A 22,462-nucleotide genomic window follows, 5' to 3' on the forward strand; every position below is an offset into this window, starting at 1 on the left:
CTAACAAATTGCGTAACTTGCAATTTCTAAACATTCGATTTCTTGATATCTTCTAATCTTGTTTTCAAAATAATCGTTTTAACAAACAACTACTTCATTCTGCTGCAGAGTAATCCGATTTTCGAATTATGGTATGGATCTGTCTGTACCTTGTCTAATTTTTCTTTGACTTAAACACGAATTGATTTATTTGGCAATTGTTTTATTATATTATTTCAAATTCGTAGTTTAACTATTCTTAGCAGGTAGTCTTGTAGCCTTTAAGGCTACTGGATTAACTGGAACAATCGCTTTAATGAAACATGTGTTTGTCCATTTGGAAAATTCCGCTCGGAATTGTGCGGAATAACCCAGCCGTGCAAAGGCAAAATCGTGTCTACGCCGTATTACCTTGCGCTCTTTGATACAGGATGCGAATCGTGAATACTTACTGTTTGCGCTTACTCAGTTTACAGTCCTTTAAATGACATTGAATTATAACTCTGCCAAAACTGCGGGCGCTCCTGGAAATCCGTCCACGATTCCACCACTTGTCCGCTTGAGTCCAGAGCAGGAGGCGGATGCCATCATGCGAACTTCCGTCGTGTGGTTCTGCGCTTTGCGTTCCCTGCGTACGAGTGTGTCGAGTAATCTGGAGAGCATCGCAGATTCCCTTAGCCCACTGGAACGCCCGAAAAACCGTTTCTACAAATCCTTCGCATCCCTCAACGAACAGCTGGATCAATTAGAACCCCTTATCGAGAAGCTCAGCAAACATAAACATCGTTTCGATTTCGGCCAAGTTCCTGCCAACGGATTTCGCAGCCTACTATCTGTGACGGATGCGTGCTTGTGCCACCTGGTAGGCACATCGCGAACGGTGGAAATACAGAAGGACAGCATTTTGTTCCGGAAGAATACGTATTTGAAGGAACTGGAAGAGTATACCAAAGTATTGGGTGGTCTGCATAGGATGTTGATGTATGCAGAAAAAATTCTCGATCAATCAGATCAGAAGGGATCGATGTTCCCCAAAGACGGCAGTAAACTGATCGAGGAGTGGTTCCGTGATGTGGAAACACTTAATCAAGAGGTATTCTATGGACGCTCCCTTGGCTTTCAGTTTGCGCCTTCCATTCATACCACACTTCAAACAATAGTAAGTAACGATGGATCAAACAGAGCAAAATTGTAAAATAATTTATTCCAGTGGAGCCCACAAGTTGAAGTTGCTGCTGTAAAGTGTTGTTTTTGTGTTACTTCCGGTCCCAAACCGAAAGTGAGTCGAATTTTTAATAGACTTCATTTTTAATTTTGGTTTTGCAGGTTATAATTTGAAGCATTTTTAATTGTGTCTACCAAAACTGGATACGAGTAAATTTTTGTCGAAAAAAAGTACCGGTTTGGAAAAGTTGATGAAAGTGAGAGAAGTGAGTGTCTCTATAAGAGATTTAACATTTTTATGATTTTATCATAGGCTTTGGCAATGGCCGTATGTGCGGAAACATACCGGACATGGGAGGAGTGGAAACCCGGCTCAGCCAAGTTAGCCACAACAATGCCTAACATGTTCAGTACGACGAAATTTATCATCAATCCTCGGCTTCGAGCACGAAAAATTGTCCATACTACCCGGAATGCGGACATCAACTTTTGTAAACAGTTCTGGGGATTGACCGAAGCAAGTTACCTGCAGGTACAATTTGTCTAGCTGCCTCGAGCGATTAGTGGGCGTTCCAGTAATTTGCGGGTGTCATTTCAGTCAGGATTCAACTGGATACTACCGACAGTAGCGGTCAATAAAGTGTTCGAAATACCACCGGAACTTATCTACGTTGCGGATCGTGATGGCAAGGATATCCCTGTCAAACCGGCACTTACCGACCGACCTGTTTATGCCCGATTAATAAGCGATACTGCTTATGACAGACGGGTATATTAATTAAATTTTAATCATGCGGAGATTTCAAGATGCGCCATTTGCTGCTGTGCTCTACCCATGTTGTGCTGTGATTGTGTTACATGCAGATTAAAAAGCAGAAAAAACGCTTGCGCAGATTACTTAGACGAAAAGGTTGGGGAAAGCGTAAAGCACCGCATCTGCTCCGCAGTTCCCAAGGAAATGTAATGTGCTTTAGCTGCCTGCTTCTTTTTGTTTGTGCTGAGCGTTTGGGACCAAGGTCTAAATGATGTTCCTTTTTCCCAGGTTAATGGCGCACCAGAAGCACTATCCCCTTGCTTGCTGTTCCATTGCCATGGTGGAGGTTTTATTGCTCAGTCGAGCAAAGCTCATGAAGTCTACCTGCTGAAATGGGCGAAAGACCTGCAGATACCTATATTCTCCATTGATTATGCTTTGGCACCGGAATATCCTTACCCTAAAGGACTGGATGATGTCGTCTACGCTTACGCATGGGCGCTTAAAAATGCGAAGCAGCTAGGTAAAATCTGTACAGCCGCTGTGGGTCACCTTTTTGTGTAAAGCGTGTGTTGATGCCTTCCCTTTCTATAATTTATATTGTTTTAGGTTGGACAGGAGAGCGGGTTTGTTTCGTCGGGGATTCAGCTGGAGCGAATTTAATTGTGGGCGCGGCGTTGAAAATCGCACTGAAAAATTTGAAACCTCCGGACGGTATCGTTGCTGCTTATGGTGCTTATCTGGTGCAGTACACTCCGTCGCCTAGTCGGTTGATGTCCCTGATGGATCCTATTCTTCCTCTCGGCGTTTTAACACGCTGTCTCGCTGGTAATTACTGTGATGACTGTGATTTATTATAAATAAATGTCTGACGTAACCAAGCTAATTGTCTCAAATTGGAGTATTTTGTAAGGAATAGGTCGAGTAATTAACAAAAGTTCATCTGATTTAAGCGTACGCCGGAATTTCTGAACCAACTTGTGTCGGCCAAGTACAGGGCGCTAACGATAAAGTTGAATCGAACACAGCGCTTCCTAAATCACCCGGACCCTTTAGAGCCGCAGAGAATGAGATTGGAGATGCTCCTGGAAATTTAAGAACAACGTCCTCGTCTACGGCCAACCTCCTTGATTCCGACCGTTCGCCTAACAACACAGCAGAAAAGGATATGGGTGATCAGATTCAGCAAATACCTAAAACCGCGGAAAATGAGTTGAAACCGGACACCAAGACGAGCAGATGGTTTGGAAAGGGCATCGCCACTTTGTTTAATAAAATCAGGGCGAAACCTATGGAGGTAGCGAACGTTTTGCTAACAAGCTGCGCATTCACCGCTGTCGACATACATAAGTTTTAATGACCACTGTGAGTAATTATAGATCATCAACGAAGATACTCCTGTCGACCCTGAATCGTCTCAGCCGATTGAGGAAGAGCGCAACATACAGCGGACCGACAGAGTGCCTCCACTTCCACGCTTTAATTTCGCCGCTGTTTCAGTGGAAGATCCATTTCTTTCGCCCTTATTAGCGGAAGACCATATTTTGCAGCATTTACCGCCTATTTATCTAATGGTAAGAGAGCATTATTTCGGCCGTCGATCTGTGATTCACCTTTTGCGTTTGTTACAGGCGTGCCATTTGGACCCTTTGTTGGATGATTCTGTTAGTAAGTATAGTTAGTACTCAGTGGCCGCCCAACCAACGGGCTATGTAGACTTAGAAGTTGTTGCATGAATTAATTTTTCTGCAGTATCTGTACTTAAAGTAAAAAATGGCAACAACAAAATTATTTATGTTTAATTAATGTTTAAGTAATATAAAATTAAAAATAAGGTGGTTTTTGTTGCTGTAGCCTTTGCTCGGAGGTTGCTGTATATGAAAAAATCGGTGCATCTCGATGTGATGAATCATCTTCCGCACGGATTCTTAAATTTTTCACTGCTTAGTACAGAAGCAGCGAATGCCACTGATCTCTGTGCAAAGCGTATTAGGCAAGTTTTAAACCTGGACACTGATGAGAGCAAGGAGTCGCTCAAGTAGCAAGAGTATTACATTTTGTTCTTCCAGCCGGTTTTGTAAACTTTTTTTTTCTAAGTTCATAGTTTGTGCACTGTGTTACGCATAAAGTCTTTCGACTTTGTAGTGAGTTTGGAGAACCACATTTTATGTTTTTGTCTTGCCTAGTGTTGCAGTCTGAAATACAATACGTAAGTACCATGGTACAGATAACAGAAGTGACTGGACTATAATTTATTTTAATTGTGAAATTCCTATATTACCAGGATCCCTTTCGTAGCATCAGTTTCCTAAATTTTGAGCTCTAAAGCGCTATTCTTGGTGTATTGGTATCGTGTGATTTGCAAACTTGAACGACTTTGTTTGGTCTTACGGATTTGAATGAAGTTGGGTGTTGCCTAGACTGTTCAAATTGTCAGGTTGAAAGATCCTGTTGAAGTAATTTATGAAAAGCTAATCTCTTATTGTTTAGGAAGTAACAAAACGTGAGTGCGTCATGACAGTCCGTTTTTATACAAAAATATAGTACCACGAATTTTCACCTCATTGTACAAATTCAGCAACGAACCAGCAAAACATACAAGGACACAACAATAAAAAAACGTCAAGGAAGAAAACCACACAGGACCGAAAAAATCACATAAATCCGGAACAAGCAGTAACAAAGATATTACAAAACCACTCACTCAAAGTAGCATCAAGCAAGCTGTTATTGCTCAAAGCTCCAGCCGAAATCGTAAAGACTAATTCAGGGTTTAAAACCGTTCCAAATCAATCTGTCTACGCACCACACACAGCCGGATGACCATTGCTAGAGAAATCCACACCAGTGCTGGCCAAACGTTCGTTGCATTCAGTCGACACTTATCCGTTAAATTTCACCGCAAGATAAATTGCCACCCCAACCAACACTCCAACCAGAACCAAAATCGCAATAATTTTGCACTAAAAAACGCTTATAGAATTTCATTTCTGTATTATGTATGAATGGTGTACAATTAGGCAGGCGATATCGATAATGGTCAAAACTATCGATAGTCAGCACTGAGTGGTTGCACATTTCATCAGACCTACCCGCCTGGCTCGCTTCTGAGATACGCGGGCAGACTCAATTTGCTGTCTCCCGGAAGCCATGTTCCCACCAGCTGCCTCCATGTTGTACTCAATGCGATCACAGATTTCTCCCTGTAAAAAGTATGAGCCTTGAAAACATTTTGCAAAGACAAAAAGACAACTTAATTACCTGTTGCTCCACGAGATTAGTGATTTCCCACATCAAATCCCTAATTTCTTTCACATTCTGCTCTAAAGACAGGATATCCTGATGTCGCGCTTCAACATCTGCTAACGCATCTCTAGCCTGTTGTGAATTGGCAATAATCTGTAAAAAAAACGTTCCTTTGTTGATGTTATGACGTCGTCTCGATATGGTTCGTTCCTTATGTCGACCATAATGCAAAAACGTTCCAGAAATTTTTAATCTTAATCCAGTTCACGAGAATTTCATAATATTAAACAAGTACCTGTTGAGAAAATATCATGGGATTCCTATTTTCTAACAGCTCCTCAATTTCAGCATCCGTCCTTACTCTGGAATCTGGAAAATTCAGGGGATTAATTACTTGAAAAACGCAGACCTGCCACTCTGCCTACGTAACGTGACTAATGATTCACCTTGTGCTGCAACCAGTTATTCGTACAAAATTCATACTGATTAGATTAATCTGCTAACATAAGGCACTTAAAACCGTCCCAGCAATTTTCTCACCCAGGTCGGCAATTTTTAGTTGCCGGCGCATGCGTTCTTTCAGTCTTTCGCGGTGCGTAATTTGTTCCCTGTCATATTGACTAGTCAAGCTCAGTAGTCTCCGTGCAAGCTCTCTATGCTAAATAAAAGGGGCGAGATCTGAAAAGGAACACACCACCACAAAAGTGTCAACAAGTACCGTACTTGGGCTCTGCGAAGCCTTGTAGTTGCGCTCCTGTTGGGACGATTTTCAGCTCTCGCAACATCGTCGCCCAACGCTGCAATTTACAGTCAGAAATTATGCATTTACAGCATCAGCATTTTCTCCATGAAATGCTACTTACTTCGCAGTTCTGCCCGAATGTTTGTTGAGATCACGATAATATCGTGTAGCAAGTGTTCTTGGTCTTCGTGATCCGCTGCATCAGAATTATCAATATTTAAAATTCGAAACGAATTAAGGCCTGCGTCAACATAGTACTTAATTCTAGAGTAGCACATAATACAATCATGAATACGCCTGTACAAGTGCAGCTTTTCAGTGTTTTTGGACACCGGCTAAATGTATTATTTACTTTAAAAAACAATGCAGCGGCAGTTTTTGTGAGTGTTAGCTATTTAGACACTCACTTATTTTGGATGCCGAACAATGAAACGAATGTAGAGTTTGGCTCATAATTATAATTATTATAATTCTTATAATTCTGCTACCTACTTAACAACAAACCAAACGTTCGTCAGAAATATACCACTTATTTACCCACGGGATCGGAAGGCAAGCCATTCAGGATTCTTTGGTGTATTTGCTGTAACATATCCATTTTAGTGGACAGAGAATCCAAACTGTCTGATACGTTCTCCACCTACGAAAGCCAACAAACTAAAGCAGCGAAATAAATATCTGTACGAGTTCTGTATGTATGGTACTGCAACCAGCAAATCAACTACAGTACGAGTACACAGTACGCAAGTCAAAAACGTATAGTGCATGTGTGAGTGTTAAAAACCAATAAAAACATAAAGCATTCAGTAGGAGTAATTCAAAATTCCGAATCTCACCTTCGCTAGGAACATGTCTGTCGAATCTTGGCGAGATATCGACACTTGTTCGTCTGCCTGCGAATTCCATTTCACCTTTTGGCTCTGGCCAGAAACAGAACACCATTTTCACAATAACACACAGAGGGCCTATATAAATAATCGTAAAAGTTAAAAAAAAAACTAGCGAAAAACCTGAAGTCCCTCTGTTTCTGCATAATTCATATCAGTGGCTCATATACCGACAGCGTACTGCACTTACTGCCCGCAACTCTTCCAGCCGATCTTTAGGCATTACGATTTAGGTAGTAACCCAAGACGACTTCAAGCAATCACAGCCGAAGCATTTCAGAAAAAAGCATCATTCTGTGGCACAACTGGGTAGAAACTGGACTTTTAAACAACTCTTTCGACATTAGGGAGCACTTCGGCTGCTGGAGAGCAACAAGTGCCAGGCAAAAAATTCTGAAATTCACCAGACGTCCGGTATCGGGTGTACGCAGTATACTTACCGTTGTATGTTTTCAGCACCTGACAGCCGTTCGAGAGCGGAAGGAAATCTACAATCCTATATTAAATGGGCATTATTTTGTCCGTCTCCACATTCGTACTCCCATTATTACTCCCACATAAATTTAACTGTTTTAGCAAGTTCAGAAGTTTTGAACTTTAATCCTTTGCGGTTCGCCTGTTTTGAAGTATGTTTAGGCTTTCAGGGATTAAGTACGTACTTAATTGCATTTCCCAACTTATGGAATATAGCTAGATACTTGTCGAATAACACTTGTCTTGGTAAAGGTGTGAAACCTGGCAGCAGAACCAGCGCTATTGTTGTTATGTTATCTTTTATGATCTTATGATTCTTATCTGCCTTATCGTCTTACCATTAATTTTATCAAATTGGTATTCCTGGATTTCCATTTTCTGGAATATGGCAAACTATGGTCCGCAGCTACCTCCTGGTTTTAATCTCTCCAATGAAAGCAATGCAGAAAGCGATCGTCAGAAGGAACATTTGCCTGTTGTGGATGAGGATGATCACAGCGGACACGGTGAGATTTGTTGATCTACTTATTACAATATGTTACTCAGTTATTACATTGCGTATGAAATTTAGAGTCTGCATCGGCAAAAAATGGTGGTATTTTAGCGCATCCTTGTTTCTGACTTGTGAGACGAGTGACTGAGGATTTTTGCCGCGTATGTTGCATGATATCAGTCACCAACAGTTAAGGTCTAAAGATTTTTTCTTGTTACACAGAAGACAAAAAGAAGGTTTACGGGCCTGTTTTACCTCCTGGCATCCAGACCAAATCTTCCGCTGACGAAACTCAAAAATGCGCTCCAATAATAATCGGACCTGTAATTCCCAGTACAGCTCTGACCATAAATTCCACTGCAGGTGGACTTACCGAGATAAAAGCCATGCCGAAGAAAGTTATAGGACCGACTCTCCCTCCCGGCCTCTTCACGGACAGTACAAAATCAGCTGAAGATAATTTAGTTGGTTCAGATGATGACGATCTTGTTGGGCCCTCCGCTTCTCTTATGGCAGCGGAAGGCGACTACTCCGCTGCGGATGAAGTTTCCCGACGGTACCATATGCACGCGGAGAAAAAAAGAAAAGCGAACGAACCGGTGCAAGTCCAACGCGAGGAATGGTGAGCTGAAGTGTTTTTACCACCTTCCTTCCGTCTTCGTTCCTTTTCCGTTGAACATTTTTTCTCTCTGCTTTTACAAAGATTGATCTAATTTTCAAAAGAATTCTCTCCTGAAGTAATGTCTGTTTTCGATGTACTTGAACGCATTAAAACGCAGATTTTGTTACAAAAAGTAAGAAAACGATGAAATCGGCGTAATTTGCATCAGTAAGTAACTGTCTTAGTTTGAATGGCATAGGCTTGGTTTGCTCATATATTTTTGTAATTTTAGGATGACTGACCTCCCAGAGGCGTTACTAGGACGCAATTCCATACCCACGATGCCTACCGGTCCCAGAACATTCAAGCGTCGTGCCGATGAATATGAGGCGGATTTTTCCGGGTGGACTGCAGGGCCGGATGGAAAGCACAAAAAATCCGCCGGTAAAAGTGATGATACTAACGAGCTGCGGTATCACCAAGCCGTAGAGAGGGAGCGCAAGCTGGAACAGGAAATTACACAGCATAATAAGGACAAACGCGGCGAAAGTTTGGTGAGCATGGCACAGAAAGATAAGAAACAAGTGGAAAGCACGGGAAGAAGAGAGTTCGATCGTGAAAGAGACCTTGGGATTCGCAAAGTGACTAAACTGGACCAAGACGAAGTTTCCAAACGGGCGGCCGCTCTACGGGACCGGTTTTCTTCGTCCGGCACATCGGGACAAAAATACCTTTAATAAGAATCTGGGGGCACGCTCAGTGTGCATGTTCTAGTTTTCGGCGCCGATATTTTATCTGCATTCCGTCTGCTGTGATACAAGTGACACTAGTTGTACTTGTATATTCTCGTACCTGCTCATATAGTGACATCAGACATATACTGTAAGCTGCATTTATTTTGCAATTGTTCTTGATGGGTTTTTGTTTAAATGACTGTCTGCGGTGCTTCAATCAGAAACGGAACAAGCGTGATCCGCTTGGTCGTATTCATGCATTCAGTGTCATTGATAAAAAATGTTGTATGCACATCCGGATCTGGAAATGATTTGGGACATCCACAGAGACATCTACGATTGTTTAACGGTTCGGTTTGTTATGCTTAATAGATTACAACGCTGAATACTCAAGGTGCGCATACGTGTAATTTAAATCTACGGCATTTTTTTTCCAAACCAGAAGAATTTCTTGTTTACAAATTATAGCTACATAGTAGCTACTGTATAGTACTTTGAAGCTCGATTACGGTTCACCCACGTTCAGGTCAACACAAAGGAAAAATGAGCGGAAATATTCGAGTCATTTTTAATGTGACTTGTGTTGTCGGTTTCTTGTTGACAATGGAAATTTTCGGTCGGGTCATTGATAGACTGCCATCACTGATTCCTGCTGCGGAACTGCCGGCGCTCACACTGAATGATGCTTTGATGGAGTTCGACACCCAAGATCCATTTCCAGAAGGTAAAGACTTAGCGGCGATGTCTGTGTAACCCTATAGGGTTACACAGACCCTACCCCTATAAACCGCTCATTCTAGCAGTTCTTTCAGCCATGCATCGTCACATGTTTTAGTGCCACAATAATATTGTGGGCTCGAGCTGTGATTGCAATTTTAATGCGAATTATAGTTCCTAACTATACTTGTATTTGTTTGTCCCAGCGGATAGCATCGATGTACTTACCGGTGGATTTGGGATCAACTCGTTTGTCGAAGAAAAGAGACTTCGGACGTTTTCATCCACATTTTGTTGTTTGAAAAGAAACCCGCCTTGTTTTGTTATGCCCGCCAATTGTTTAGGAGACTCACTGTGACGCAAAACGCTGAATTTTACATCAGGTAGTTTATTTTTCTTTCTTAGTTCTTAATTACATAATTACAGCTGATTCGGGTGTTCAAATGCTTGCAGTTACTGCTCTAAAACTGTGCTACTCTATCCGCATTATGCATGGTGAATTGCATTGCACCCCCCTGTACTACAACCGCATCCATATGGCCACAAAAGTCTTTTTGCTGACTGCATGACGCCTTCGAAGCGCTGCGTATCCGTGAAATGTTGTTTTAAAAATAATAATAATGCGCTGTATGCCTGGTTCACAGAATAAAAGAATGTATTGCAACATATTGTACTTATTGTGTGCAACTGCAGCGGGCAGATATTAAAGGTCACACGCAGCGGCTTCTTCCTCAGCCGCGATTTGAATGCCCACACACATTAACGCGAAATGCGAGTAAATCTCAACTCTTCAAACGGTTATTTTATTTAAGTACCACTCTGGTGCACTGGATAAATCGCATTTCCATACAAACAGCATTTACTGCAAGCATCTGATGAAGTGAATTTCCACAGACGACAGATACATATTCCTCAATAACATGATTTTGACAAGGAGTCTGCGCAGTTATAAATAAAACGTTTCACTGCGTCTCCTGTCGCGTTCAAGTGCTGTCGTTGGGGTTCGCTACATGGCTGTTGGCCACTGAATTGGTAATAGCACACCAAAGCAATATGAACACCAGTATTTAGCACATTACGAGTTTATCAGAACATACAGTTATTATAGGAAAACCAAATAGGCAAATACCAATCCAGTTCAACAATCGTACACTTAGCCGACTATTTTCCGCCGATCTTGATGCAGTATCCGCGCTGACGACGACTGCGGACTTGTTTGTATGGTTTGTCAAGTATTTTACACGCTCCCGTATAAGATCAATCGACGATTGAGTTGGTGTTTTTGAGTTAACGACGTGCAGCGTTGGAAAATGTCACACCGTCTAAAGTTACCTTGAAATATTGTTTAGACCGTAGACGACGCAACCCTTCACGTTCGCGAAGGATAATTTGATCGAGTACCCTTGGGAAAACATTCCAACGCCGAGAGGCCAAAAAATTGCGTGTATATATATTAGGGAATATCGCACGTCCACAATGTCGGCGAGAAAGGCAGTGTTGCGGACCGTTTCCGCTGGTCCAGATAAAGAGGATAGCGCAGTGGATCTTACGTTTCCGGTTCAGAGCGTGGAAACTAAAATGCACGGACCGTACAAACGCGGAGACCGACTTTTGTACGAAAAGCCATGGATCTTCGTGGTGTCGGAAAAGTGCAGGGAACGGATCTGCAACCATTGTTTCGAAAGGTATGATCAGTTACAAAACAGTTCTGTATCGTATATGGCATATAGCTAGCAAATCTACTCTATAATATAGTAACTTGACTAGAGTAGCGTATTGCATCTATAGAAGTGTATATATATTATATAAGCCGTTTCTTTAACAAGGAAGTTGAAGGAACGGCATTTTCCATTTAGGACGCACAAATGGATTTCACTAAAACTATTTCCAGCTAAAACATTTTTTTATCTTTTGCGCCTGTTCAGTTCTTATTTTTACTTTCATGTCTAATATCTATAAGAAACTTTCTCTGCCTTTCATGCGCTTATAACCTTTCAATTAGTACAAAGTAACATCAATTAGTAGATATCCACCTTCTGAAAGCAGTAAAAGTACCATTTTGTTCATTGTTTGAAAGAAAGGCAATACTGAATTCGGAAATATTTCTAGCATTTAGCAAATGTTGTAATCCAAATTTTTACCGGTATTGTTAGTCTGCACTCATCAACCGGAGCGTCTCTTCCCTGCCAACCGGAAATCCTCGTCCGCGTTTCCCGCACCATGTGTGTGTCTTCTGCAGTGGCACCATAGCATGTTGTTTGACATACCTCCTGCATGGCGAGTGTGAATTCCCTTTGTCATGTTGTTTACGCCGTTTTAACGTACGTGCTCACCTAAATTTTTCTTGCATTCGCTTTTAATTAGGAAACCAGGACTGCGCCGCTGTACAGGGTGTGCATTTAGCTGGTACTGCGGAAAAGATTGTCAAGTAAGCAAATGGAAAAGTTATTCTCTTAAATTGTTTTTTTTTAGTTTTTATTTTAAAATAATTTTGGAATCGCTCCACCGGAAAGGCAGCCAAAGGTTTTTCAGAAAAATTTGCAGTCGCCCTTAAGAGCGAAATTTCTGCAGCAACATGTCCATAAATTGACTGATCTTGCAGAAAACCAGCTGGAAGTTCGTGCATAAGCATGAATGCCAATTTTTCAAAAAGGCTCTGGAAACCGAAGAAACCGCGATTCCGCTGACCGTGGAAACGGTTCGTTTATGTTTGCAGGCGATGATTCGGATGAAGGTAATGTATTATGCATTAGTAAGTAATAACCAGTGCATCCTGAAACTGCTGCACTTTTCTATGCAGCAGCAGCATTACGTGGTATTGAAGCGCATTTATCAAACTTCTATAATAAGTTCTGTAGAAACTGCTAATTTTTAAAGACCGACATATCCATGTTGCTCAATTTTTCTTTGATTAACGTTTCTTGGTGTCGACTCAGAACGATCCCGACTGGGACAGACCGGCGGATGGATTTCCAGAGCTGTCTCATCGGACATTTCCGAATATAATGTCCCGTACGGTGCCAGAGTCCTGTACGAAAATGTTGTCGGCGTACCTAACATCGACACATCCGGTTTTCAGATTGGAAGGAAATACGGGAAGATCAGAAAGAACTGGATTTCATCGATCTCATGTCCTCCTATTTCCAGAAAATATGGAAAGGTCAGGATCTTTATAGCGATCTCATTGAGCCAAGTGTCCTGGGAGTAATCTACGGCAAAGTGCGAATCAACAATATGACTATTTTTGGGACGTACGGTGAGGTTTACACATGTACATTAAAATGTGCTCTGAGTATTCGCAAATGCCGGCAAGCCATTATAAGACGCAGTGCTTTTGTTTTAGGAGATAAACTCGGTGTTGGATTGTACTTGTCGGCATCCGCAATTGACCATGCCTGCCTTCCAAATGCTTGCCCCAGTTTTTCGGGAATTCGTATAAACATTCATGCAACGGAAGATGTGGACTGTTTTGATAATGTAAGCTTTTATGCAAGCACATAATTAAAAATCACCGCCTGCCATTTTGCGCATTGTGTTCAGTGTTACGTTTTAGATAAATAAAATTAAGAAGAAGTAATAATTTTCAGAATATCTGTATCCGTTTGGCCTTTTTGCCCTACAACATACAAATTTCAGGGTTTAAAAATTAAAATTTAAAAAAAAAATTATATTTATATTAAACGTTTCCAGGCGTAGACGCCTGTGTGGCTAATTGCAACTATTTTCTTATACTCATTAGGTGGTTTCGCTTTGGTGTTGCAACTGACTAAACAATAAAATTCACTTGTATCGGCAGGTTCGTTTGAGCTATTTGGACCAGACCTACTTTTCTCGTCCACGGCGAGAAATGTTGCGACAACGGTATTATTTTGATTGTTTTTGTCGAGGTTGTGCAGACGATAGATTGGATAGAAAAATGAATGCAGTTCGCTGCACCAAGCCAAGTTGTAAAGGTCATGTTTTGATGGATCCTTACACCTTCGATTCTGATCCCTGCTCCGTGTGTCAGGAAATGCCCGATGATATATCCAAAGAAAGCATAAAAAGAGCATTGCAGAACGGGATCGAAGCCCAAGCTCTTGTGGCGGAAGCAAAAAAATCCGATGGTAAAAGCCATTGTTTAGCATCACTGTACGTTAAGATTGCAAATACTATAGCACTTCCCAGTTGGAGGCAGAATTTTATACTACGTAATAATGAAAATTTTATTTGAAGCGAGAACTATATTTAAAACAACATATAATTTATTTATGGATTTCGCTTCCTGTAGGTGCTTTATTTGTGCGTGGGAATTGTGTGACATTTCTTTGTGGCAATAATTACAGAGTAAACTTTTTGGTACCTGGATGTTGGTTTTATCAGTAACCGGTTTTTTAAAAACGAAATTAAACAAATTTCTCCACAATAAGATCTCCAAAATTTTAATTTAGAATGACTAAGTTACGCGCTATCTCTTATTTTTAGAGCATCGAAAAGTACTGCACGAATCGGAAGAACTGTATTTAATTTTGCGCAAAGTGATGCATCCAACCAACACGCTGCTGATTTCCACATCCCTTCAAGTCGCCACCTCCGCCGACATTCTCGGACAATACGACAAGGCCTTTTTCCATTTTATGCAGCTGGCCATTGTGTATCCCCAAGTGTTTTCCCGGTGGTGCTTTCAATATTCAGAGATTCTGATGAAGTGTACAACACGCGGACTGCTCGTGCAGCAGTCACCATTGCAGCATCGCAATCTGCTTGTCCATTTTATTGAAGCTATGAAAATTGTTTCCACATGCGCCGGACGTGATAGCCCCACATTTGCCTATTATAAGAAATTCTACGATGACTGCCGTCAAGTATGCAGCATTGATGAGCGCTAGTTGTGATATGACAATCTTACATAATTTAGCTTGTAGTTTGTACATGCTTCTTATTTTTGTTTTGCAGACCTGATCTTTCCCATTTTGTTCACCCAGTTGATTGCCATAACCCTTGGTTTTTTGCTTTCCCCTACCAAAGATATGCGTACGGCAGCACACACCTTAATATCCCGGTGACGTTGTCACTTTTAGCAAACGGGAGAAGCACGTCAAGGGCATTTAATTTTTTAATTACTACCTGTATTCCAAAGGTTTTGTCGCCAGTTTTCTTTGTTTTGTTTTCCCACGTGTTATATTTCTAACAAACAACTAATTATAACTCAACGATCAATCTTCTTGCGTTAATATTTTTCCTTGTTTTTAATTTAATGTTGGTACGATTCTACTAAATGATCATCGATCCCACACTGGACAATGGACAATTGATGTTTCATCTGCAAATCTCAACAAACCGAATGCGGTACAATAAATTTTATGAAAAATAAAACATATCTCCTGTCTTGATCTTTACCACTTTATGATCCGCCTCCTACCCTTAGCTTCAATACAACGCCAATTAAGAATTATTGTTAGATTTTGTTTTCCAAGAGTTACCGATTCCGTGACCATGTAACAATAAAAAAAAAAGGATAAATCAATAAAAAAATAATGCAATAAAAAAGGTAAATCAGGGATGGTGCCAGCTGCTGATAATGTAGACACCTTCGGAGTTCGGCCTTGCAGACTGGAAATGAAAGTAATACGAGTATTAATTTTAATAACTGCCGCTCCAACCGAGCCAGACATTAGTTAGTCGCAGTCGATCGAGTGTTCGGTATTTTTGTTCTAGGCCTTCCGATCCAGAAAACCTGTGTGGCGATATGTACTGACGACAATTATCGCATCTTACATTAGAAGTGACTATAATAACCGTTTCATACACGAAAACAAAAAGTACTTTAAATAAGTAAACTTGGTTAATGTGAGTGGCTTCAAGCTTGTGCTAATTAAAACCCACTACAGAACTGTACGCACAGAACTATACGCGCTTGTCATAAAGCGCTTATTAGTAAACATAAGTTATACGTATTTCTGTTGTCTGTACCCGCTGTACAATAAGTTAAAGTGAATTTTGATAGTACGAGTTCGGTGTTCGGTTAGTTTTTGGTTTTTGTAAGCTCGTGCTTACCTGGAGCTCTTGATTACGTATCATGGATGCTGCTATGTCCTATGTCAGCTGTCTCTATCTCTAAGGCACACTTCTTACGGGTTGCAGTTGCGGGTTGCATGGTATAAATGTACTAGTAATTAGTCATCCCAATTTCCAAAAGCGTTTAACGTATGACTTGTCAGCGACTTCTAATTTAGCACCTCTGCGCTATCACTGAGACATCAGAGCTGTAATAAATAACGCAGAAATCTGCTGATTGTGAGAACATTGAAAACTACCTTGCAAGTACTCCCTAAATGTTCTCTGCGTTTTCCACGTAAAGTATTCCAGACCTGTTATCGTTGGAAACATCCTCGGGAACCCAGCTGCAACCAGAATGGGGTTTTTCTTCCGATTCTTCTTCTATGGAACGATTATTTCCGGCATCACCCTTCTGGCGCTGTCTTTATTGTAAGGCTACTAAAGCTTAATGGATGCCTGCCGCAGGAGTTTTTACAGTTACCGACATGTTTTTTAATACTGCTCTACGTGGACATTTTTCGGGAATGCACTTCCTGGTGTGCTGCTTCGATTATGGCAGCTATATGTTCTTACAGGACTTTCTCAGACGTCTGCAGAGTCATTCACAACCATGCTCCAGGCCCTTGTAATCTAATCGATGGAATGGGTAAGCCGTAAGCGAACAATGGTGTGTTGACTTGATTCAAGAGTTGGGTATTAACCAGAGGCTGCAAAATAATGCAGAAATTGGTAGCGAGGATGTGGACATTCTTCCGAACGGAATAGCCATTTTTAGCACGGTATACTTCGTTTTTTTTATTTCCGTTTGTTAAAATTCCATGCGGCTGAGGGTCAGCTTCAGTTGCAAGCATTGCCGCTTTGTTCTGTTTTAGGGTGTCACCTGGTCCCGAAAATACCAAAGTGCAAGAACTGAAGCATCTGGATTTGCAACATTTAATATCTCGACACCTAACCAACCAGCGAAAAAACTTAAAATAAATGGTTTTAAGGTGAGTTTAAGACATACAAATGTTAATGTTTAAACAGCGCGTTGCGCATTGTGCTGGTTTTCGGCATTATAAGGTAGTATAAAAGTATCTGTGAAAACGTTCAAATGGTTTTTAAGATGTGTTAAGATGTGTTTTTAAAATGCTTGTGTTTTTAAGATGTGATAACTAATAGCGGATAAAAGTTTTCTCCTTTTCATTACTGCTTAAAGAATTGTGGAAAAAGTGCCGGTAGGCTATGACCTAAAATATGGTGAATTATCTGTGGATTGTAGGGACATCCGAATTTTCATGGCATCAGTTTATACGGAGAGAACGGTATGTGTTTGCAAAATTGCTGAGTACACCTCCAGATTAAATTTAGTTTCGTCGCTCGTGTTCTTTAGGGAAAGTTTATCTGTATGCAATAAATCATGCCCCATTCAACGAACACCCGCCCGCCGACACGGTAGAAAAGTTTTTATTGGACATAGAAAAAGGAGTGCTTAGTCATGAAAAAACCTTTACGGATCCTGAATTTGTGGGGTGTGTGAAAATATACTATGAAGTTTCACGCATTTCATTTATAAATGTGTGCTGCCCATAGGTTGAATGACTTGACAGTCGTGGGGATGGATCGGTTTTACGCATCTAATGCGGAGACGTTTAAGAGCAAGATATTAAGAGAAATCGAGTTGTTCCTCTTTTTTATTCCGGCACAGAATGTTGTTTATTACGATGGCCAAAAGGCCAGTGTGGTATTACCTGGAATGTTCGGAGCAAACGGACTCGACGTTTCTCCAGATCGCAAGTATGCCATATTTTCTTTCGAACAGCGTTTTCTGCAGTAGTTTTCTCTTGATTCATATCCAGAAAATTCTTTGATGATACTCTTCAGATTAGAGCATAACATTTTCTTTCTTTAATGCTCGTACACAATGGAATGGATTTTAATTAATTTTGATTACAGGTTTTTGTATGTTTCGGAAATTTCCAAGAAACGCGTCAGTTCATATCGAATTCAGAGTCCGACCGACCTTATATGGCACGACTCGAAATACTTGGGAACGATACCGGACAATATCAACGTTAATCACCGAACAGGTGATTTATGGATTGGAGCCCATCCTGCCGCCTTACAATTAGTAATGAGACTCACGGCTCCATCAGGAACACACACGAGCCCGAGCCAGGTATTCCATAACTAGTTGACTTTATACATGCTCTGATATAAATATTTTAACATCCGGAGACAATGATAAACGATTTTACCTTTTTGATGAAGCATTCAGTTTTATGTTGAACTCTTTAGTTATTTACCAAATTACGAATCTTTTTAAGAGAATACCGCTATGATATGCTGTCTTGTAGGTCTTGCGAGTGATAGTAAAAGATGGAAAGTTTACGGAATCGTACGAGATGTTTGCCGATAATGGCCATCAGCTTGTTGGGAGTTCAGCCGCGGCGTATCATAAAGGAAAAAACATGTTTGTAATTGGAACAATCGACCATAAAGCGATGTTTTGCAAATGTGATACCTGTCCTAAGTAACTTGAATTGGGAATGTGTTATAAAGTTATAAAACTTCTGCGTCACTCATGAATTTATGCCCAGTGATTTGTCACTTCCTACAAATAATGGAAGTTCTGTGAACTAAGATTTTTGTTTTTTTTTGTGATAATTTTGTTGTTATTTTGATTCTCCCCGTTAAGAAAATTGAGGCTGGTTTCACTAACTGCTGATGTTCTGACGCGTCGTGAATCCGTATCAAATGATGCATGGACAAATACATTCCGGCTTTGGCAATACCGTAAAGTACGACTTCCATGGAAAAAGGAATTAAAATAATTCATGCTTTTAATATGCTGCCGCACTGGCTAAGTTAATCTGAACCTGAAGTCCGTCCGATGCCAAAAAATGCCAATGTGCAGCTCCTGCCCAGTGTCCACATGTACAGAGAGTCAGAGACCACAAGTCACCACAACAGTGACATCCATTGATTCTTCTTACTAACCTGTAACAGAATTCACAAACCTTACCAGACCTACAAAATAAGCGGAATGGAAAAACCTCAAAAGTCAGCATAAAGAACACACAACATCTCTTTGGATTTTGGAAATATCCAGTCATTTAATGGCACTGGATAATTCCGGAAACAGTTGTTACTTCGTCCTCCCTGCGGTAAACGGTTCCTTATAAATACACCGGTGCTTCCGGTGTACTGGTGAATAGTGGAAAATCAGCTGTGATCCTGTGCGCCCTGCAAGCTTATTTTAATAAAGTTTGAGTTTGGTTTTACAGATCACTTCACAAGTTAGAGAAGTTACCACGAATGATATTCCCCAAGTTCTATACAAAAACGCTTTCTTTTTATCAAATATGGGATTCTTTTTCAGATTGTTTGTCTATGGCAGTGCATTGTCATCTTTCACTGTTTTCGTGTTATCTTACTTGTAAGCTACTATAGGCTGTCCCATTTCACTTGTCAGCGGAGCCTTCGAGAAGGACAACAAAACAAAATGTACATCGATTTTGTGCGTTGTTTAGGAATTACCTGGACATGTACAGGATTGTCCACAATCATACACCCGGTCCGTGTCACATCATCCCCGGAATAAGTAAGGCGTACATGAATGTTCCATTTCGTAATCTCTTAACTGGGCGCTACGGTTGGAAATATGGGGTACACGGTTGCAGACGACGGTTCGGAAGATGTGGATATTCTTCCCAATGGAATGGCTATTTTTAGCACGGTATGCCGTCTCAAATAATATCATAATTTGCCCGTGCTTGTGGAATGCACCTAACCTTACTGCAAAAGTTTATGTGTTTTTCCCATAGGTTTTAACGTTAAGCGGTAATCTGCAACAGCCGAATCGCTGACTAAATATTAATTTCAGGGCCTCCGATGGTCAAAGACGCAGCCGGAAACAGCGGAGCCGTCGGGTTTTGTGGCGCTAAACATTTCGACACCTGAAAAACCCTCACAAAGGCTAAAAATCAACGGCTATAAGGTAACGTAGCCTATCATAGAATTCGTCAGGCTGTTTTTTAATTGGAATGAGCCGGTACACCGCTGCAGTTCTTCAGTTTTCGATATACTGCACTTGAACTGCGTAGTGTTTTCCACACCGAAAAATCTGTTTCTATTCTGTATGTACATGGAAACGATATCCACTGTAGACTGGTGGTGCGGACAATTATTAAATTGACCTGATTTAATCGATTACTGTATTCCTGAAGTTTGTGGAAACTTGAGTTTATTTTGGCTATGTTCCTTTGAGGTGTATATAGTTTCAGTTTCCTGATTTTGTGCATTGTAGGGCCATCTTAATTTTCATGGAATAAGCCTGTATGTACAAGATGGTAAAAAATGCCAAAATTATTCACAGTGAACCGTGTTCATCACGTTTGATTTTTTTAATAGGCAAAATCTATTTGTATGCGGTGAATCATCCTCCCTTCAATGATCATCCACCGGCGGACACCGTGGAAAAATTCTCTTGGGACGTAGATAAAGGCATCCTTCACCATGAAAAGACTTTCAGCGATCCTGAATTTGTGGGGTGAATTATGCACATTCGCTCTCCCCACCGGATTTTCTTGAAAATTTAAGAAAATGGTGAGGATTTAATTATTGTTTCCTTTGCAGACTCAATGATTTGGTCGTCGTGAGGATGGACCAGTTCTACATATCGAATATGCAGACATTCAAGAATAAATTTCTGCGGGAATTCGAAATGACCTATCTGTACTTTGTTCCGGCTCAAAACGTCCTGTACTACGACGGTAAGGAGGCCACTGTGGTACTGTCGGGAGTATTTGGCGCCAATGGAGTGGACGTATCCCCTGACCAGAAGTACGTAACTCCCTTAAATGTCTTATTATTTTGTTCTGTCTTGTTAGTTGTTGCCTTATGCTGCAGTCCCTTCACCCGTGCCGGTGTGTAATATTTATATGTGGCAACGCTTTTTGTTGATGAAATTTTTGTATTTTATGTTGATCGCAGCTTTTTTCTCAAATTTAGCAGTTATCTGTAGCATTGAGACATTAAATCTTAAAGAAAAAAAGTGAGACTGTTGCCTTTATATTCATCTAAGACAGTTTATCGTCAAAGGTGATTTTAAATTAAAATAAAAATTTTATTGCCGTACAGTAAGTACTGAAGTGCGGTACTACAGAGTAGTTCTGACTTTGAATTCCGAATTGCGGTGCGATTACTCGAATTGTTGTCGTTAATTCAGTTCATGTGTTGTTGTAAGAATAGTACAGGATTTCACGCACCGTTCTTTACAGGTTTCTCTACCTGGCGGAGTTCACAAAAAAACGGATTAGATCGTATCGCATCGAAAATCCAACCACTCTTGTTCCAGAAGATTCGAAATTCCTGGGTACGAACCCAGATAATATTAATGTCAACCATCGAACGGGTGATTTATGGATTGGAGCTCATCCCAGCCTTCATCAGCTTTTGAAGAGACTGGCCTCCAGTTCTACCCCGCGATCTACCAGCTCGAGCCAGGTATGTACTGCTTAAAGTAACTCCATTTCAAATAATACGGTTATAAGTTTAAGTTAACTCAACGCTTTAAAATTTTTTTCTGTAATCGAAACAGCACGAAACAGCTAAAAGTAAAATATAACTTAGCAGTTAGCTAAAAGCTTCTCGTAGACCGATAGCATGTTGGAACATACCCTGATATTCTTCTTGTTTACTGCGTTTCTTGAGTTACTATGAAATCAAAAGTTAATGGCAGCTTATCGAGATGAGATTTGATTTAAACAAGAAAAAAGTTGGGTTGGTACCTCCTTTCGTAATCTGCAGTCTTTAGTAGCCAAGTAAGGGTACCACAATTTTTGACAGGTAATACGAGTAACAACGAAAGATGGAAAATTTCTGGAGACGAGTGAAATCTTCGCTGATAACGGCCAGCAACTTAGTGGAAGCTCAAGTGCTGCTTTCCACAAAGGAAAAAATGTATTTATCGTCGGAACAGTTGACGGTGGTGCTTTGTTTTGCAAGTGCCTGACATGTCCACAGTGACAGGACGTTGTTTCGTAGCTTTCTCTATGTGTCATTCGTGGTCAGTAAATTTCATTTAAACTTGTCTATAGTGGTGAAGGGTTTCTGTGAGAAGTAGGGAATTTTCATTCGTGGATGTTACTCTGTGTGGAAGTAAATGCAAGCATGAACAGATTCCTGCAGAAAGGAAATTTCTGCCGCTCGTGCTGTAATAAATCAGGCTTTTGTTGGCTGAAGTAAAGTGCACTCGTACGTTGTAAAAAATATTCTTATCACAAAAGGTGGATAGTGCTGGAGAAATGATGTAGATAGTGCTCGAGGTTCAGTAACGGTGCCACAAAGCGACAAACTGCCTCCAATGCCGGTATTCGTATCTCGGGACTGATGACAAGGCATTTTGACTATCTCTGGTTTCCTCCGGTTGGGAGAACTTCACGGCGATGAGGCGGTTCACCGATATTAAATGGCCCTACTTGATGTAACCTTACTGGTCAGGCGTTGTTCGCCATAAAGGAAGCCATATCCTGGGGGAAACAAGTAACTGGCAATGTGACACGAGTCGCAATATGTTTTCGCGTAAAAAATGACCCGTGCACTAAGGTAAAAAAACGTACCGTATAATGCACCGTGTACTAAAGTCTAAA

General features: G+C 40.8%; 5 protein-coding genes across 11 annotated transcripts; 4 read left to right on the forward strand and 1 right to left on the reverse strand.

The window, feature by feature from the left end:
* Positions 1 to 62: 62 nt before the first annotated feature.
* LOC129590762 (hormone-sensitive lipase-like) lies at positions 63 to 4,349 on the forward strand. Of its 2 annotated transcripts, XM_055486133.1 has the most exons (10): positions 63 to 1,138; positions 1,457 to 1,675; positions 1,742 to 1,912; positions 2,008 to 2,103; positions 2,186 to 2,420; positions 2,507 to 2,725; positions 2,851 to 3,194; positions 3,277 to 3,471; positions 3,529 to 3,565; positions 3,752 to 4,349. In XM_055486133.1, exons 1-10 carry the CDS (start codon positions 464 to 466, stop codon positions 3,937 to 3,939), a joined length of 2,379 nt encoding a protein of 792 aa, XP_055342108.1. In that variant the 5' UTR covers positions 63 to 463; the 3' UTR covers positions 3,940 to 4,349. The 2 variants fall into 2 exon arrangements, with proteins under 2 accessions (XP_055342108.1, XP_055342109.1); XM_055486134.1 differs by lacking the exon at positions 2,008 to 2,103 and having other exon boundaries at positions 64 to 1,138; positions 3,752 to 4,347.
* Positions 4,350 to 4,409: 60 nt separating this feature from the next.
* On the reverse strand, positions 4,410 to 7,165 carry LOC129590788 (syntaxin-like). Its single transcript, XM_055486162.1, has 10 exons — positions 6,963 to 7,165; positions 6,722 to 6,805; positions 6,423 to 6,525; positions 6,007 to 6,081; positions 5,867 to 5,940; positions 5,684 to 5,801; positions 5,439 to 5,512; positions 5,159 to 5,296; positions 4,990 to 5,100; positions 4,410 to 4,860 (listed from the first exon to the last, which is right to left on the reverse strand). Exons 1-10 carry the CDS (start codon positions 6,993 to 6,995, stop codon positions 4,780 to 4,782), a joined length of 891 nt encoding a protein of 296 aa, XP_055342137.1. The 5' UTR covers positions 6,996 to 7,165; the 3' UTR covers positions 4,410 to 4,779.
* Positions 7,166 to 7,323: 158 nt separating this feature from the next.
* LOC129590787 (GPALPP motifs-containing protein 1-like) lies at positions 7,324 to 9,360 on the forward strand. Its single transcript, XM_055486161.1, has 3 exons — positions 7,324 to 7,752; positions 7,962 to 8,361; positions 8,633 to 9,360. The coding sequence occupies exons 1-3, from the start codon at positions 7,557 to 7,559 to the stop codon at positions 9,075 to 9,077; spliced, it is 1,041 nt and encodes a 346-aa protein (XP_055342136.1). The 5' UTR covers positions 7,324 to 7,556; the 3' UTR covers positions 9,078 to 9,360.
* Positions 9,361 to 10,867: 1,507 nt separating this feature from the next.
* LOC129590807 (histone-lysine N-methyltransferase SMYD3-like) lies at positions 10,868 to 15,138 on the forward strand. 6 transcript variants are annotated; one of them, XM_055486193.1, is made up of 10 exons: positions 10,868 to 11,009; positions 11,141 to 11,476; positions 11,945 to 12,013; positions 12,156 to 12,219; positions 12,394 to 12,525; positions 12,728 to 12,803; positions 12,871 to 13,047; positions 13,135 to 13,268; positions 13,588 to 13,897; positions 14,256 to 15,138. In XM_055486193.1, exons 2-10 carry the CDS (start codon positions 11,268 to 11,270, stop codon positions 14,657 to 14,659), a joined length of 1,575 nt encoding a protein of 524 aa, XP_055342168.1. In that variant the 5' UTR covers positions 10,868 to 11,009; positions 11,141 to 11,267; the 3' UTR covers positions 14,660 to 15,138. The 6 variants fall into 6 exon arrangements, 5 of the variants coding, with proteins under 5 accessions (XP_055342168.1, XP_055342169.1, XP_055342167.1 ...); XR_008690777.1 differs by having other exon boundaries at positions 10,876 to 11,476; positions 13,588 to 13,922; positions 14,256 to 14,635; positions 14,727 to 15,138; XM_055486194.1 differs by having other exon boundaries at positions 10,876 to 11,476; positions 14,256 to 14,635; positions 14,727 to 15,138.
* An 832-nt stretch (positions 15,139 to 15,970) lies between these two features.
* LOC129590780 (uncharacterized) lies at positions 15,971 to 21,988 on the forward strand. The gene is made up of 18 exons (XM_055486153.1): positions 15,971 to 16,259; positions 16,406 to 16,476; positions 16,554 to 16,609; positions 16,703 to 16,819; positions 17,092 to 17,134; positions 17,203 to 17,341; positions 17,403 to 17,606; positions 17,766 to 17,988; positions 18,167 to 18,342; positions 19,078 to 19,248; positions 19,343 to 19,413; positions 19,493 to 19,548; positions 19,696 to 19,809; positions 20,119 to 20,161; positions 20,223 to 20,361; positions 20,448 to 20,654; positions 21,092 to 21,317; positions 21,660 to 21,988. Exons 1-18 carry the CDS (start codon positions 16,186 to 16,188, stop codon positions 21,837 to 21,839), a joined length of 2,310 nt encoding a protein of 769 aa, XP_055342128.1. The 5' UTR covers positions 15,971 to 16,185; the 3' UTR covers positions 21,840 to 21,988.
* Positions 21,989 to 22,462: the final 474 nt, after the last annotated feature.

The sequence above is a fragment of the Paramacrobiotus metropolitanus genome, unplaced genomic scaffold, assembly GCF_019649055.1.
Source record: "Paramacrobiotus metropolitanus isolate TYO unplaced genomic scaffold, Prichtersi_v1.0 Parri_scaffold0000042, whole genome shotgun sequence".
NCBI classification, from domain to species: domain Eukaryota; kingdom Metazoa; phylum Tardigrada; class Eutardigrada; order Parachela; family Macrobiotidae; genus Paramacrobiotus; species Paramacrobiotus metropolitanus.